Below are 13100 nucleotides of genomic sequence, written 5' to 3' on the forward strand. Positions count from 1 at the left end.
TTGCCCTATCGGTGAACTTCAGGTAACAGAAAACTGACAACTTGCCTGCGAGCTGAACAACCGATTCAAACGAGGTACCTTTTGTGTTTGTGTTAGGCAAAAAACAAATCAGGGGAAATCGGAGAAGCTTGCAAGAGACTACAAGATCGTGCAGCCAGAGGGAAAATCCCTATGTAGGCATCTCGGTGAAATTTCGTGCAGTTGGCTGCCCTGTGTGCCAGAGTTAAAACTGTGATGTCATTAAAACTTTTATTTAGTTTACAATAAAAAGAATGGAACAATTCAAAGCAGATAATTAACATTCACATCTCAGTACCCAAAAAGTGACTAAAACTTGGGAACAGATCCATTTTGTGGATACATTTAAAAGAATACTGATGCAATGCTTTAAATGTACTTTATTTTCTTTTTGCATTAAAACAAGCTGTTTGTACATGAGAGAAAAATGGACCTTTTGTGACATGATGATATGCCGTGACACTGTGCTTCTCCAACATCTGTGAATGTCACATGGAGGCGCAGTCAGAAGTGATATGCGCAGCATGTTCGCACATCTTCCGTGGGCAACATCCTGGCAACTAGCATATCGACAATGTGTCAGTAAATTTTACTCTCTGTCACGTCCTGATTATGATGACGTCATAGGAGCATTAAAGGATAAAGTGCTATCAGATTCAGGTGATCCCTGTCGAAGTGCTTTCCTGTCGGACCAAACTGGTGCCAATTACATGCTAGTTTCTTAAACCTTGAAAACATGCATCACTACTCTTCTATAAGAGCAGCTCCGCAGGGCAGCCAAAGCACCAAATCTCGCCGATTGTCTGCTGTAACTTCCGTTGTCACAACCTGAACTGCATGACAGCATCCCCCTCAATTATAGAACGAGTGGGGTGATGTTTAGAGTCCTTTCGAGACCCCACCCAGATTCAGAAAACTGGTGAGGGCACGCTTTGCACGTATGCTTCAGCGTCGTCATGCCGTTATCGACACTGAGAGCTTGAGACCGATCTCGTCGACGAGCTTCTTGACCCGCTCCGAAGCGCCGGAAAACTTCTGCAGGTCTGGGCCGAGCATTTTCACTAGGGCGGGAACCTGCGAGAACGTGACAGTTTGAAGTTCCCTTGCTCCATGACCATCTGTGTGAGCTCATTTTACAATGACTTGAGATGATACAGTTGGAGTAAGCTTTCAACATAGCGGTCAATCAAGTAATTTCTAAGTGTTGGTATACATGTTTCCAACAGAAAAACACTCTCGGTAAACGGAAATCTGTTCAATGCAACTACTGCTTAAAAAGAACTATTGCCTCTGCAATACTTGGTTACGGGCTTGTATTCCGCACCCATGTTCACCTCTCAGTAAACGGAACTCCTGTTAAATAAAACATATTTTCACTGTCCCTTCAGGTTCTGGTTACTGAGAGTCTACTGTAAACTGAGAATGAGATCAAGTTATAGTTTGTTCAAGTTCACATAGAAACTCAATATATTTGTGTGTTGGCGGATGGGTGCAATAACAGAATAGTCAGCTTTTATTTGTTATAATGAATAAAATATGGCAGGAAAAGAATTGTAGTGCAGTAAATCTCGTTATTTGGATTTCACAGGACTGGAAAAAATGCCTGAATTAACTGAATCCAAAATTATCAAACATATCAAGAAAACAAACAATTATGTACTACATCAATACACTTTCCTTTTCTGGACGAATACGTAAAATCCTTACTTTTGCACAAGAGCAGTTTAAAATAGCAATCTTCATCACACCTGACTCTATTCATTCACTTTTCATCACAAGTGACTCTATTCAGTTTTGTGCAGATTGCAATGGCAATACAGATGACGCCGCCTCGTTTCGATTGTCCACAAACACCATTTTGGCACCTTTGTGTCATACATTTGAGGCACTTCATGTTTGGTGCTTTCCAAAAGTCGTCTGAATTAACTGAGTTATGGCTCAATATGACCCGATTAGCGAGAGTTTGATGCTATAAAAAATATGTATGCTCGTCTGGACCACAGAATGTGCCCAAATTAGTACCTAGGTGTTCACTTAATGAGCTTTTACTGTATCAAGTTTAATTGATGACACAGTACATTAAATAAGTATACAGTGCCATCTTTTCATACTTTTGCGATATGTTGCTAATCTGTTGTTTATTTGACCGTAAAGTAGCTCTGCTGAAAACTAACCTAGACAGGTACAACAAAACCGATGCAGGATTCGCTGCCATATTCAGAAATGCTCCTCGAATTGAACTTGACTTGCCACCGCCTTGAATGCAGAAGAAACACGTTTTGAACGCGCTTCATAGAAGGCGGTGCCAAGTGAAATTGAGGTCAAGGCACGTTTCTGAATACGAGGGTTAGTAACTTTTAGTCACGTCTAAGATGTATTTCGTTAGTGGCAAGCGCGTCTTTCGGGGTTTTGAAATAATGCTTGACAGATTCATCACTGCTGTGACAAAGCATAAATTTCGGTAGTATCACCCACACGAAGAAAAATACGCTTCAGTAGACTCAGTTGAACGGAATTGCTGCTTAAATGGAACAGCAGTCTCCCATATTTCATTTATTTATTTATTTTCAACACACTATTTACCCTTTGGAGGGTTTTTACAGGAGTGGGAGCAAAAAGAAAAGCACAAAAAGCAGCCACATCAGAAGTAACAATAGAATTTCGTCGGAGCAGCGTTGATGAACAAGTACAAGTTAAGAAGAAGGAAACTACATGCATATATAAGGTGACAGCGGATGCATTATTAATTTTATACAATCCTAAATATCCTTATATGATCGGTTTAGTACTGGCATTCTGCACCGCTGTACATCTCTCAGAAAACGAAACTCCTGCTGCATGGGACATGTTTTCCTGGTGCGTTCAGGTACTGTTTAACAAGTCTACTGTTGTTTGCTTCACTTTGCCGCCATTGACAATCAATGACGAACAACCCCATAAAATTTTAAAACAAGCACCAGCATACTCACATCATTGTAGCTGATCTGTAGAAACCGCAGAAGCGCCGTTAAGCAGTAGAAAGCTACAAGACAAGGAGAGAAGAAAAAAAAGGGGTTCGAATAACTTTCATGACGTAGTCTCAAAAGCTAAACAAACTTCATGCCTTGGTCTATCGTGCTGACATACTGACAAAGCGGGACATTTTTGAAATAGTGGCAAATTATTAAGGCGTACTTATGCGCTTGCCATTCACGTTCAAGAGCAGTTTTCAAAAAGCAAGTTCTCTGTGCCTGTTCCCCTAATTTTAGGGCAATAAGTCTTCATATTGTTGGGTTAATTAACTTATACATATTAATAAATAATTACATGTCCAATAGCTGTTCTATCAAGCGCAGCAGCCCGACTCGCACTCTACCTAACTAGGCCCTGGACGTACACTGAAAGGCCCAGGTAACATCCCCACTAGCTTCCACTATTTGAGGCGTTTTCTCAAGACATTGTGTATGTTAGGTTTGTTGCATGGCAAAAGTTTATCGATTAAAGTGAAAATGCACGCTCCTACAGTTAAACTTAAAAAACCTGAAGCTTGAAACCTGAAAAAGAGGCCTGTACAATCGTGCCATCATTCATTCTGAATAAGATACACTGATCTTTGATACTACAGTTCAGCAAAGCTGTTCCTATGCAATTGAAAGAGTAGATGGCTGTCTGGCTCAAATAAACAAATGCTAGCGTTAAAAATTACTGTATTTCAGTTTTACTCTCCAGGCACAATTTATCTACCAAACGTTTGTTTATATTAGGGAAAACAGATGGAATTGCACATTACATACCTATATAGAATGATAATGCTGAATGTCCCTGAATTCTGTGGGAAGCTAGCGAAAGATGAGCATGCCCATAAAGGTGAATTTCATACTGCATACAAAACAAAGTGAGCGAGACGTGTTGAACGACATACCTTGTTCCTCTTTGACGTCTCCATGCAGGTACTGGAGGACGGCTGTAGACAGCTCGGTCGCCGTGTCATCAAACAGCTGCAACAGCGAAGCGCGGTACTCGTGAGTACGCCTTGCTTTGAAAAAAAATGAGTTGCAGAACTTACGCATTTAATCGTAGTGAGGATTTTAAAAAAGCATTACAGTCAGAACTATAACAAATAAAACATCAACTGAAAGGTAGCATGAATCTAATCACAACCTAAATCCGGCATTTCAGCGCTGCGTAATGTAGGCTTGCCCGAGGACGTGTTGCACAATTACTTTTCTGGAGCAATACGATGCCCCGAAAAAAGCGGGAATATGTAAGCAAGGCAATCATGTATGCACAGATGGTGCCAGATCAATGCATATTGCAATCGGCTGCCAGACTGCTCTGTGCCATCACTTGGCTTCCCCCCTTTCCTGATTATTGGTGTGTGCAAATGCATAGCAGCTGCGCATCCAATATTTAAGCACAAAAACCTTGTGCGTTAGCTTTGCCATAGCACTTTTTTGTCTGGTTGTTGAGTACGCCCCTTTTTCAAAGGCAAGCTTTCAACGAGAAAATAACATCAGGTTACCGTACATTCTGAGTGGTTTCTAAGCAATGCAAAGTGCTTTCTCCTATCGGTGAGTCGTTGATGCAACTGTGCTCATCTGGTACGCCAATCAAAATAGGTTGTATGAGAGGGATTATTGGTCCGCTGTCAGCTCGCGATAAGGTTGATTTGATTGATATGTGGGGTTTAATGTCCCAAAACCAACATATGATTATGAGAGACGTTGTAGTGGAGGACTCCGGAAATTTCGACCACCTGGGGTTCTTTGACGTGCGCCCAAATCTGAGCACACGGGCCTACAACATTGCCGCCTCCATCGGAAATTCAGCCCCCGCAGCCGGGATTTGATTCCCAGACCTGCAGGTCAGCAGCCGAGTACCTTAGCCACTAGACCACTGCGACGGGGCCCGTGATAAGGTCGTGTGCAACGTGACGCCAGCAGGCAAAAAGGTCTCCCACACTTGCCGCCCCGGCAACAGGCGGTGCTGACTGACGCTCCCATGTTTAAATGCACATATATACCATATAAAGAGGAGGCGGGGATGACTGCCTCCGCAGCTCAGTGGTAAGGCATCGGATGCGTTATTCGAAGGTCACAGGTATAGTCCCTGCCAAAGATGAGTCAACAATTCATCCACTTTTTTTCTTCGTAATCACAATACAGTTACTTCTAATAATATCACCTGTATTTTGCTTGGCAGTGTTGTCTGCTAGTTCTCATTATCAATGTGTCTTACAAAAAAAAAAAAAAAAAAAAAAAACGCGTCCTTAAAATTTCCACTTCTTTCCTTCAACCACAACACTTGTTTACCAAAAGTTGGACATGGAATTTATGCAAGTTCGTTTTTAGTCAAGTAGACAACCATAACACCTTCTCTTCTTGTGCATGCATGTGCTTTCTTTCTGGGCCTTTCTCTTCTATTGAAGAGCATTATGAAGGGTGGTATGTCAGTTGTCTTTTCTATATTAATAATGCCCGAGGTTTCACGTTCAAAAACCTTGATTTTTAATATGTGAGACATAGTGGACGGCCCAAGTAATTTCAACCACCCGCTGTCTTTTACCGTGCACTGACATCACACAGTACCTGGGTACCTGGCATTTTGTCTTCATGAAAACGCGACTGCCATAGCTGGCACTAAACCCACGACCTTTGGGTTAGCAGCCGAGCACCACAACCGTTACGCCACTGCAGCAGGCTTCTCTCTTTCTTACAGTGAAAGTTGAAATGTATTCAGTTTGGAAAACATGTACAAACATATGCACCAATCTATGGATCAGCTAGGTTCACGTGTGAAGTGATTTACACGAGAAATGCAGAAAGGCTACCTGACTTCTCCCTCTTGTCTCCCACTCCCACAAACCCCATAAAATTCGGGGTTTGATATTCGCATAATAGCAGCATATCCAAACTGAAATCTCTTAAAGGGGCCCTGAAACACTTTTTTGAGTAACCATGGAATTATTTCACTGGAAAAGCGTATGACCTCACAAATTGAACGCCGCAAAAATTTTAAGAATCCATCCAGTACGAGCGGAGTTTTGTCACACGCTGCAATCAAATTCTCTTTTCTCTTGTCCCAACGAAAACGCTGGAAGCTGAACAGGGAAGATGGGAGGGGCAAACAAAAAACGTCACTCGCGCCTCGTGACTTTGAGCATTTTTTCTTTTTGTGCTTCAAATATGCGGCTTTTTCAATGCGATCGCGCACGCATGCAGGAAAAGTGACGGCCACTCGCGGCGACCTCCGTGACAACCGAGCACGCCATGTTGAAATTAGCCAATGGCTGATAGATGGGCTTACTGGGCTTAATTCCGTGATTTGTCGAGAGAAGAGAAAGCTATTGCTGACTTTAAGAATTTATTGTGAATTCCAGGCGGCGTGCTGCGCTATATTTGGCTCACTTGTTGTTGGGAGCCTCTACTACCGATTAGCAGCTTTTACTGACCATGCTCAAAAAGTGTTGCATGGCCCCTTTAAAATGAAACCGCTGCTTCAACAGAACAGCTGCGCCTAATATGCTTGGTTTCATACTATAGTTCTGCGCGCTCGTTCATCTCTCAGTAACTGAAACTTGTCAAATGGGACAAATATTGCTGGTACATTTAGGTTTCATTTAATGGGAATCTACAGCAATCTACTATAATGCTGTCACATGTTCCTGGCAGCGAAACGCACCTCTTTGAGAGAGAGGTTGAACATGAGGGCGGCGCTACGCTCCTGTGCCTCTGGCCTGTCGCACAGGAGGCCGTGGACGACGGCGCGCACGGTGGCTTTGGCGTTGTTGCATGACTGGCCACCCTCCTCGCTCCACTCGGAAATGTAGAGAAGCCAGTCGTAGCTGCTCACATTGCTGCACAGGTTGCAAAGCTATGCAGAGGGGAAAGGTGAAAAAAACAAACAAAAACATCACATGGCGTAAGACACAGGTAGCACACAAAGAATCACGCATACCATTTCACACTTAACAACTTCTAGGATTAGCATTTACTTCTTACTTCTAGGAACACCTCTACGTGCGCTGATCATTTTTAACACCATTTTCAACCTGAACACTTGGAATGCTTGTCAATCTAATTTCTAGGATTACGTAGGGCGCATCCCGTAGGACCTCATTAAAGTTGTTTCAATTGATCAATCAATCCAGCCGAAATAGCAAGAACACTCCGAGTGGGAATAGCGCATACATGCATCGATGAGGCCACTTTTCGAGGACAAGTGAAAAAATGCAAAGATGTCCCCAGACAGCATCGAGCTGTGACACTATACATCACAAACACATTTTTTGTCTTGTTCCTATTCATTATAGGTTTTCATTAGGGGTGTGCCAATATTCAAAATGTCGAATATTTTTAAAATAAATTTTGCCATTCGATTTGCACTGCAACTTTACTGTTTGAACCATTAGAATTTCCCAAAGACAAATACACTCATGCGATAGGCAATGGCCCATTCAGATTTTCTAAATGTTTCACCCCAATCACTCTCTCATATATATATATATATATATATATATATATATATATATATATATATATATATATATATATATATATATATATATATATATATATATATATGGATCAGTCTGTTTCACCTCATTCACCTCAACACATTTTCGCATTGCAGTAAAGCCGCCTTTCAGGCTCTGCCTTTCGCTTATGCATTGACTCAAGAAAACGCTGGTTCCAACACAGCATCGATGATAGTTGTAGCGGATGTAGAGCTGGCGGCTCAATGCTGTTTTGGACATGAAATTCGAGCAGAAAGTCCAAAAAATTTGATACCAAAGATTTTTAGCACCCAAAATTTCAAATGTTCTCGTATGTTGACGTCTGCGCGCAGATTTGAACTCCTAAGTCGAAGGGAGCACACCCTTGTCCCCCACATCAGTTGGGCTTCCACACAAGTTGGAAAAGGAGGAGAGGCTGAGGAAATAGCATCTTTGCCGTTCACATTTGAGGTGTTGCCGGCAACACTTTAGCTGCACCAAATCATGTACATAAATACAATTTGCCTCATTCTCAATGAGACAACTATAAAATACCATTGTCCCAGAGCTTCATAAACAAGTTAAAAACTAACACTTTCATGTGGCTGGGTCATAAGAATAGGCTTATGAATCTTCTCCAAATGTTTTTCCCCGCCATTCCACTTCGAACTACTATTCCAAAAGTATTCAAGAAATATATAAAAAATATTCGATTCGATTTGCACTCACACTCCAACATTCGAATTCGCCTCGCACCCAGAATTTCGCTATTTGCACAGCTCTAGCCAAAACCATTGGCAACTGCGCATGGACTGTCAGTTTGGTGTAGACGAGCAAAGCATTTACAGTTGAAGGAAACAGACGGAAGCCTCCTTTGTGTGCAGTGGCCTCAAAAGTTTCAGGGGGCCGAAAAATAAAGCATTTTCCAGTTGAACGGGAATCGACAGACTTCGTTTGCGGACAATGAAGCATTACTGGGACTCCTGTCGATACTTGTGCTCGACACGTTTCAGTGTCACGTCCAGCTGCTGCACCACTCCCACACGCCGAGCTGGCCATTGCCCCAGGAGGACATCCGGGCTGCAGCGCCTTGATCTGTGCCTATATAAACATCAAGCATATGTACATGGAGTGGATGAAGTCTGGAAGGCCAATGTGACCTCTGCCGGTTGGCTAAAATGGGTATTGCCAGCCATGCTGTGCATATGGATTGCCGAAGCTTGGGTCTGCATTCCCGTGGCACTCGTTCGTTGTGCCTTTGAGGAATGCTCGATTTCATTCAAACGCCCTCGATGGCAGTGAAGGTCAGGTGCAGTGGGAGGACAGCTCTGACAAGAGTGTTTTAGATAAACCGCATCGGATGACAATGAATAAGTGTGTGAATAAATTTCAGGGGCGAAGTTCCTGTTACCGTAATTACTCGAATCTAATGCGCACCTTTTTTCCGGTTAAGCGAGTTCATAAATCGCATGCGCGTTAGAATCGAGTACGAAAAAAAATGAATACTGTCATTCTATTGCCATTGGCATTTCCAAAATGGCCACCCCCTACGTGCGTCGGCATGGCGCGTTGGCCATTTGTGCCTGTGTTTCTCATGTGTGGCACTTCGTACGTGTGCTGAGGAGTTCGTCATCTGGTAGTGCATTAGCATCGACGGCATGGAAGGGCCGACTCCAAAAACTCGACGAGTGCACCACGATGCTGCTTTTAAAAGAAAAGTCATCGCGTGTGCCGAAACGGACGAAAATCGGGCCGTATCACGGTCGTTCGGAGTTCCCAAAATGTGCGTGCGAGACTGGGGGAAACAAAAGCAGAATATTGTTGACAGCAAAGATTCACGTACAGGCTTCAGTGGACCACAGCAGGGTCGGTTTCTGCGAATTGAAGAGCTGCACGGCGAGTATGAGATTGAGCAGTGAGCGGCACGTGACGACAGAACTGCTCCAAGTGCAGGCTATGCAGTTAGCCTTAGAAAAAGGGCTAATGCCGAGCCAGTTTAAAGCGAGCAGGTGCTGGATAACTAACTTCATGAAGAGGAAAGGCTTTTCCCTCGGAAGGCGAACGGGCATATGCCAAAAGTTGTCGAAGGAGTACGAAGAAAAGCTTCACAGTTTTCAGAGGTTCGTCCTAAGCTTGCGGCACAACAGCGGCTACCTGCTCGGGCAAATCGGGAATGCAGATCAGACGCCTCTTTACTTCGACATGCCTGGCACCACAACTGGCGAGAAGAAGGGGGCGAAGCAAGTTCGCGTGCTGACATCGGGCCACGGTAAAACTAGAGTGACGGCAATGCTCCGTTGCACATCAGATAGGCGTAAGCTTCCCCCGTACCTCACATTTAAACGAAAGACGCTCCTGAAAGGAGTCGTTTTCCCGAGAGGTGTGATCATGTGGGCCAACGAGAAAAATGGGTGCACATAGCAATCGATGTCTTGTTTGTTTGTTTTTCGTCGTGGAAACCGGGTGCGCGTTACAATTGAGGGTGCGGTAGAATCGAGTAAATATGGTAGTCTAACTTTGTCCTGCATCAGGCGTATCCGACCAGATGGACAAACATGAACAGACACATCGACACACGGACAGACAGACGAACGCTTTGTGCCACTCATCATCATTCACTCCATGAATATGCTGTGATTTTTTTTTCTAGTTTCTGTTATGCTCGGGCTATATTAGGGCGACAACTTCCTCTCTCTCGTTTGCTATCCCCGAAATACACCTCTGACTATATGAGAGTTATTGTGGTACTACCCATAACTTCTGGGCTGGGTGAAGCGTCATGCGTTGCAGCTGTCACAGACACAGTGCCAGATTTTCCTCTAGTGTATTACTAGGACACTTTAGGGCCCATATGATTGGGAAAAGCACTTCACGCACATACCAGCTTCAGCACTTCGTCCTGCTCTTCCGGTGGCAGGCTCTCGATGCGGTACACGTAGCTCATGATGCAGTGGCTCTTGCGGTCCTGGTGCAGAAACAGAATGACGTCCTCCTTGAGCGCTGCCGCCTGGAGCACCCGCAGCAGCGATAGGCGCACGGCCGATGAGAGGCCCGGGTCAGTCAGCAACTTGTCTGCAGAGAGTGGGCAACCATGGTGAAGCTTTGATAGTGAAAGCGTAAAATATCGGCTACTACAGAAGCCGCATCTTCCATAAAGTGCTAAAAATATATGTTTATCACGAATTCGCGAATAGTATTACAAAGTTCTTTTCATAAGAAATGCGACTTTGGTGAATAAAATTTGACTGTAGAAAAAGGTTGAAAGGCAAAAACTAATATTTGAGAAAAAATAAAAAGTGAAAGTGAGATTTTTTCAGTCTGTTTTCAATCGCAGAAACGATGATTACACATCATCGTTTCTATAACTTGAGAGTACTGCAATGTATTCTGAGGTTGCTGAAACGATGATTTGCAATCACACTTGCACATAGAGCAAAAAATTATGGTTTCTTTCAAGTAACATAGACAGCCTGACAAAGTCACAGCTTTGCCGCACAGGCGAAGCAATGAACGCGACCAAAAAAAAAAAAAAAAAAAAAAAAACGGAAGGTCACATGCAGGATAGCAAGCACATCGAAACGTGCCCCGCGTTTCTCACGCACCAATGGTGCACGAAACGTATTCACAGGTACAGATGAACGCGAATAAGCGTCTCAGCGTCCCTTTTCGCAAACGGAGGATGCGCAATGATTGCAGTGACCTTTGTGCACCCGATAACTAAAACACAATACATACACGAGCATACGATCCTTCCCAATGCAAGATAAGGGCACGCGATTGAGCGTAAACCCCCTTATTCTCTACGTGGGCCAAAGTACGCGTGAGAGATGAGAGCCACCGCGCGCTCACTGCACCATCTCGCAGATAACGCTGGAAACACGATAGTTCCCCCTGAGATGTCCGCTAACAGCTGTAAGTGGTAGATATAACTAGCTTGCCCTTTGAACGTCCAAAGAGGTACCCTACAGTGGCTCAGTGATAACGCCTCGCATTTACAACGCGGAGGTCCCACGTTCGATTCTGCACGCCGGAGTCTTTTTTCTGGATTTTTCTTTCTTTAATGCGTTTTCATATATATAGATACGCATACATATACAGTGCATGACATCAATGCCGGCGCTGGCGGTGATATCTAGCTGAGAGTGTCCATATAATTGCTTTCGCAATAAAAAGGATTGAATTGCATGAATCACTGCAGCATGACGCACAGACGGTGCACTGGTACGTCTTTGGCAAAATCAGCCTGTATCAAGTATCGCAACACACTAGCTCGCGCATAGAAAATTTTTAAGTGTGTCCCATTCATCATGTCCACATCTGCATTGAACTGACATCTTAGAATTGAATATTGCTGGAAACTTAGTTTCCTTGATTTGATATTAGTATTAAGCATACTTTAGTTTTAGTTTTCATATCACTTTTTTTTTCTCTTTTTTTCATTTTTACCACAATATAGTACAGTGCTTTAATCGCGAAAACACAGGTCACACCTGCTTTTCCAGCACTTTTAACGATTACTGAGGCTTCCAGTGCTTCAGCTTAAAGGAGCACTGACACGACTTTTGAATCTTTTGTTATCGATGCTCCAAGGGAGAACACTGGTTTCGAGAACCATAAAAAGATTACTGTGGTTCCTGAGAATGCATCGCATGTATTTGAAACACCACTACTGGTGATGGTGTGACATCAGCCTGAGAAGGTAACTCACGACGTACCACTAACGACAGATCTGCCATCTGCTTGTTGTGCTACAAGTAAACAACGATATGTGCATTATCTTTTGCGATCCTGACAGTGATTTCTGTGACGTAGGCTGCATGTAAAATGCAGAGTTCACAGACTAAGTGTGTTCACTCATCCAGATAATGTCCACTGAGATAGGATGGTTTGCTGATGCTCTACGGCGAAAACCTTAATGTCAAAGGAAATGTTTCATACATGTTGGCTGACTCTGGTGTGGGAGCAGTGTCGACACTGCACACCAAAGAAAGAAAAAAAAAACGACCCTTTTGTGATATCTCGAATTCATGTCAGTACACCTTTAAGACACCACTGCAAATATTAACAGTCGTTAACGAAACAACATCATCGAGACACACATACTGAACAGGTCGAGCTGTGGCGTTCCAAGGGCCCAAGCTCCGTTGTCTGTAACAAGGTATTCGTGCAGCTCCCTGAGTGCCGATCGCTCCTGGTCGTTGATGACACTTTCCAGGTGACCCTCCAATTCCTTTAATGCTGCAGCTCCCTGCACATCAGAATGATTGTTAGGGGCCGATGCTTTTGCATAGTGTCACAGGCTACAGCTGTGCCGAATATGCATTGCATCATGCCATACATGCTCAAAGCTGCCAACACTGCAAGGTTATGCCAACTTGAAAAACAGTCATCGAAATATACACTGTTTAGACTACCAGTATGTTTAAAACCAATTTCAGGTTTGCCAGTCTTGCAGTTCTGGCTTCGGGCCCCTTCTACCATGGCCAGGATGTCACAACACATATTGAGTACCACAGTACATGTTTCAAAAAAGGGGGTTAGCAGCGCAAACATGCTTTCAATCATTTGCGTGCTGTTGATCCCATCTTTGTTTAGTTGCGAGGTTTCA

The 13100-nt window shown here is 43.6% G+C and overlaps 1 protein-coding gene across 1 annotated transcript in view; it reads right to left on the reverse strand.

Annotated features, from left to right (window-relative positions):
* Positions 1–378: 378 nt before the first annotated feature.
* LOC119180309 (uncharacterized) overlaps positions 379–13100 on the reverse strand; it is a 40202-nt gene continuing 27480 nt past the window's right edge. Inside the window, exons 7-12 of the mRNA XM_037431477.2 lie at positions 12596–12740; positions 10374–10564; positions 6679–6870; positions 3920–3995; positions 2988–3040; positions 379–1092 (exon numbers count right to left, since the gene is read on the reverse strand). Of these exons, the coding sequence (XP_037287374.1) occupies positions 973–1092; positions 2988–3040; positions 3920–3995; positions 6679–6870; positions 10374–10564; positions 12596–12740 (777 nt within the window). The 3' untranslated portion in view covers positions 379–972. The remainder of the gene's footprint in view (positions 1093–2987; positions 3041–3919; positions 3996–6678; positions 6871–10373; positions 10565–12595; positions 12741–13100) is intronic.

Source organism: Rhipicephalus microplus, chromosome 7 (assembly GCF_043290135.1).
Source record: "Rhipicephalus microplus isolate Deutch F79 chromosome 7, USDA_Rmic, whole genome shotgun sequence".
In the NCBI taxonomy this organism is placed as follows: domain Eukaryota; kingdom Metazoa; phylum Arthropoda; class Arachnida; order Ixodida; family Ixodidae; genus Rhipicephalus; species Rhipicephalus microplus.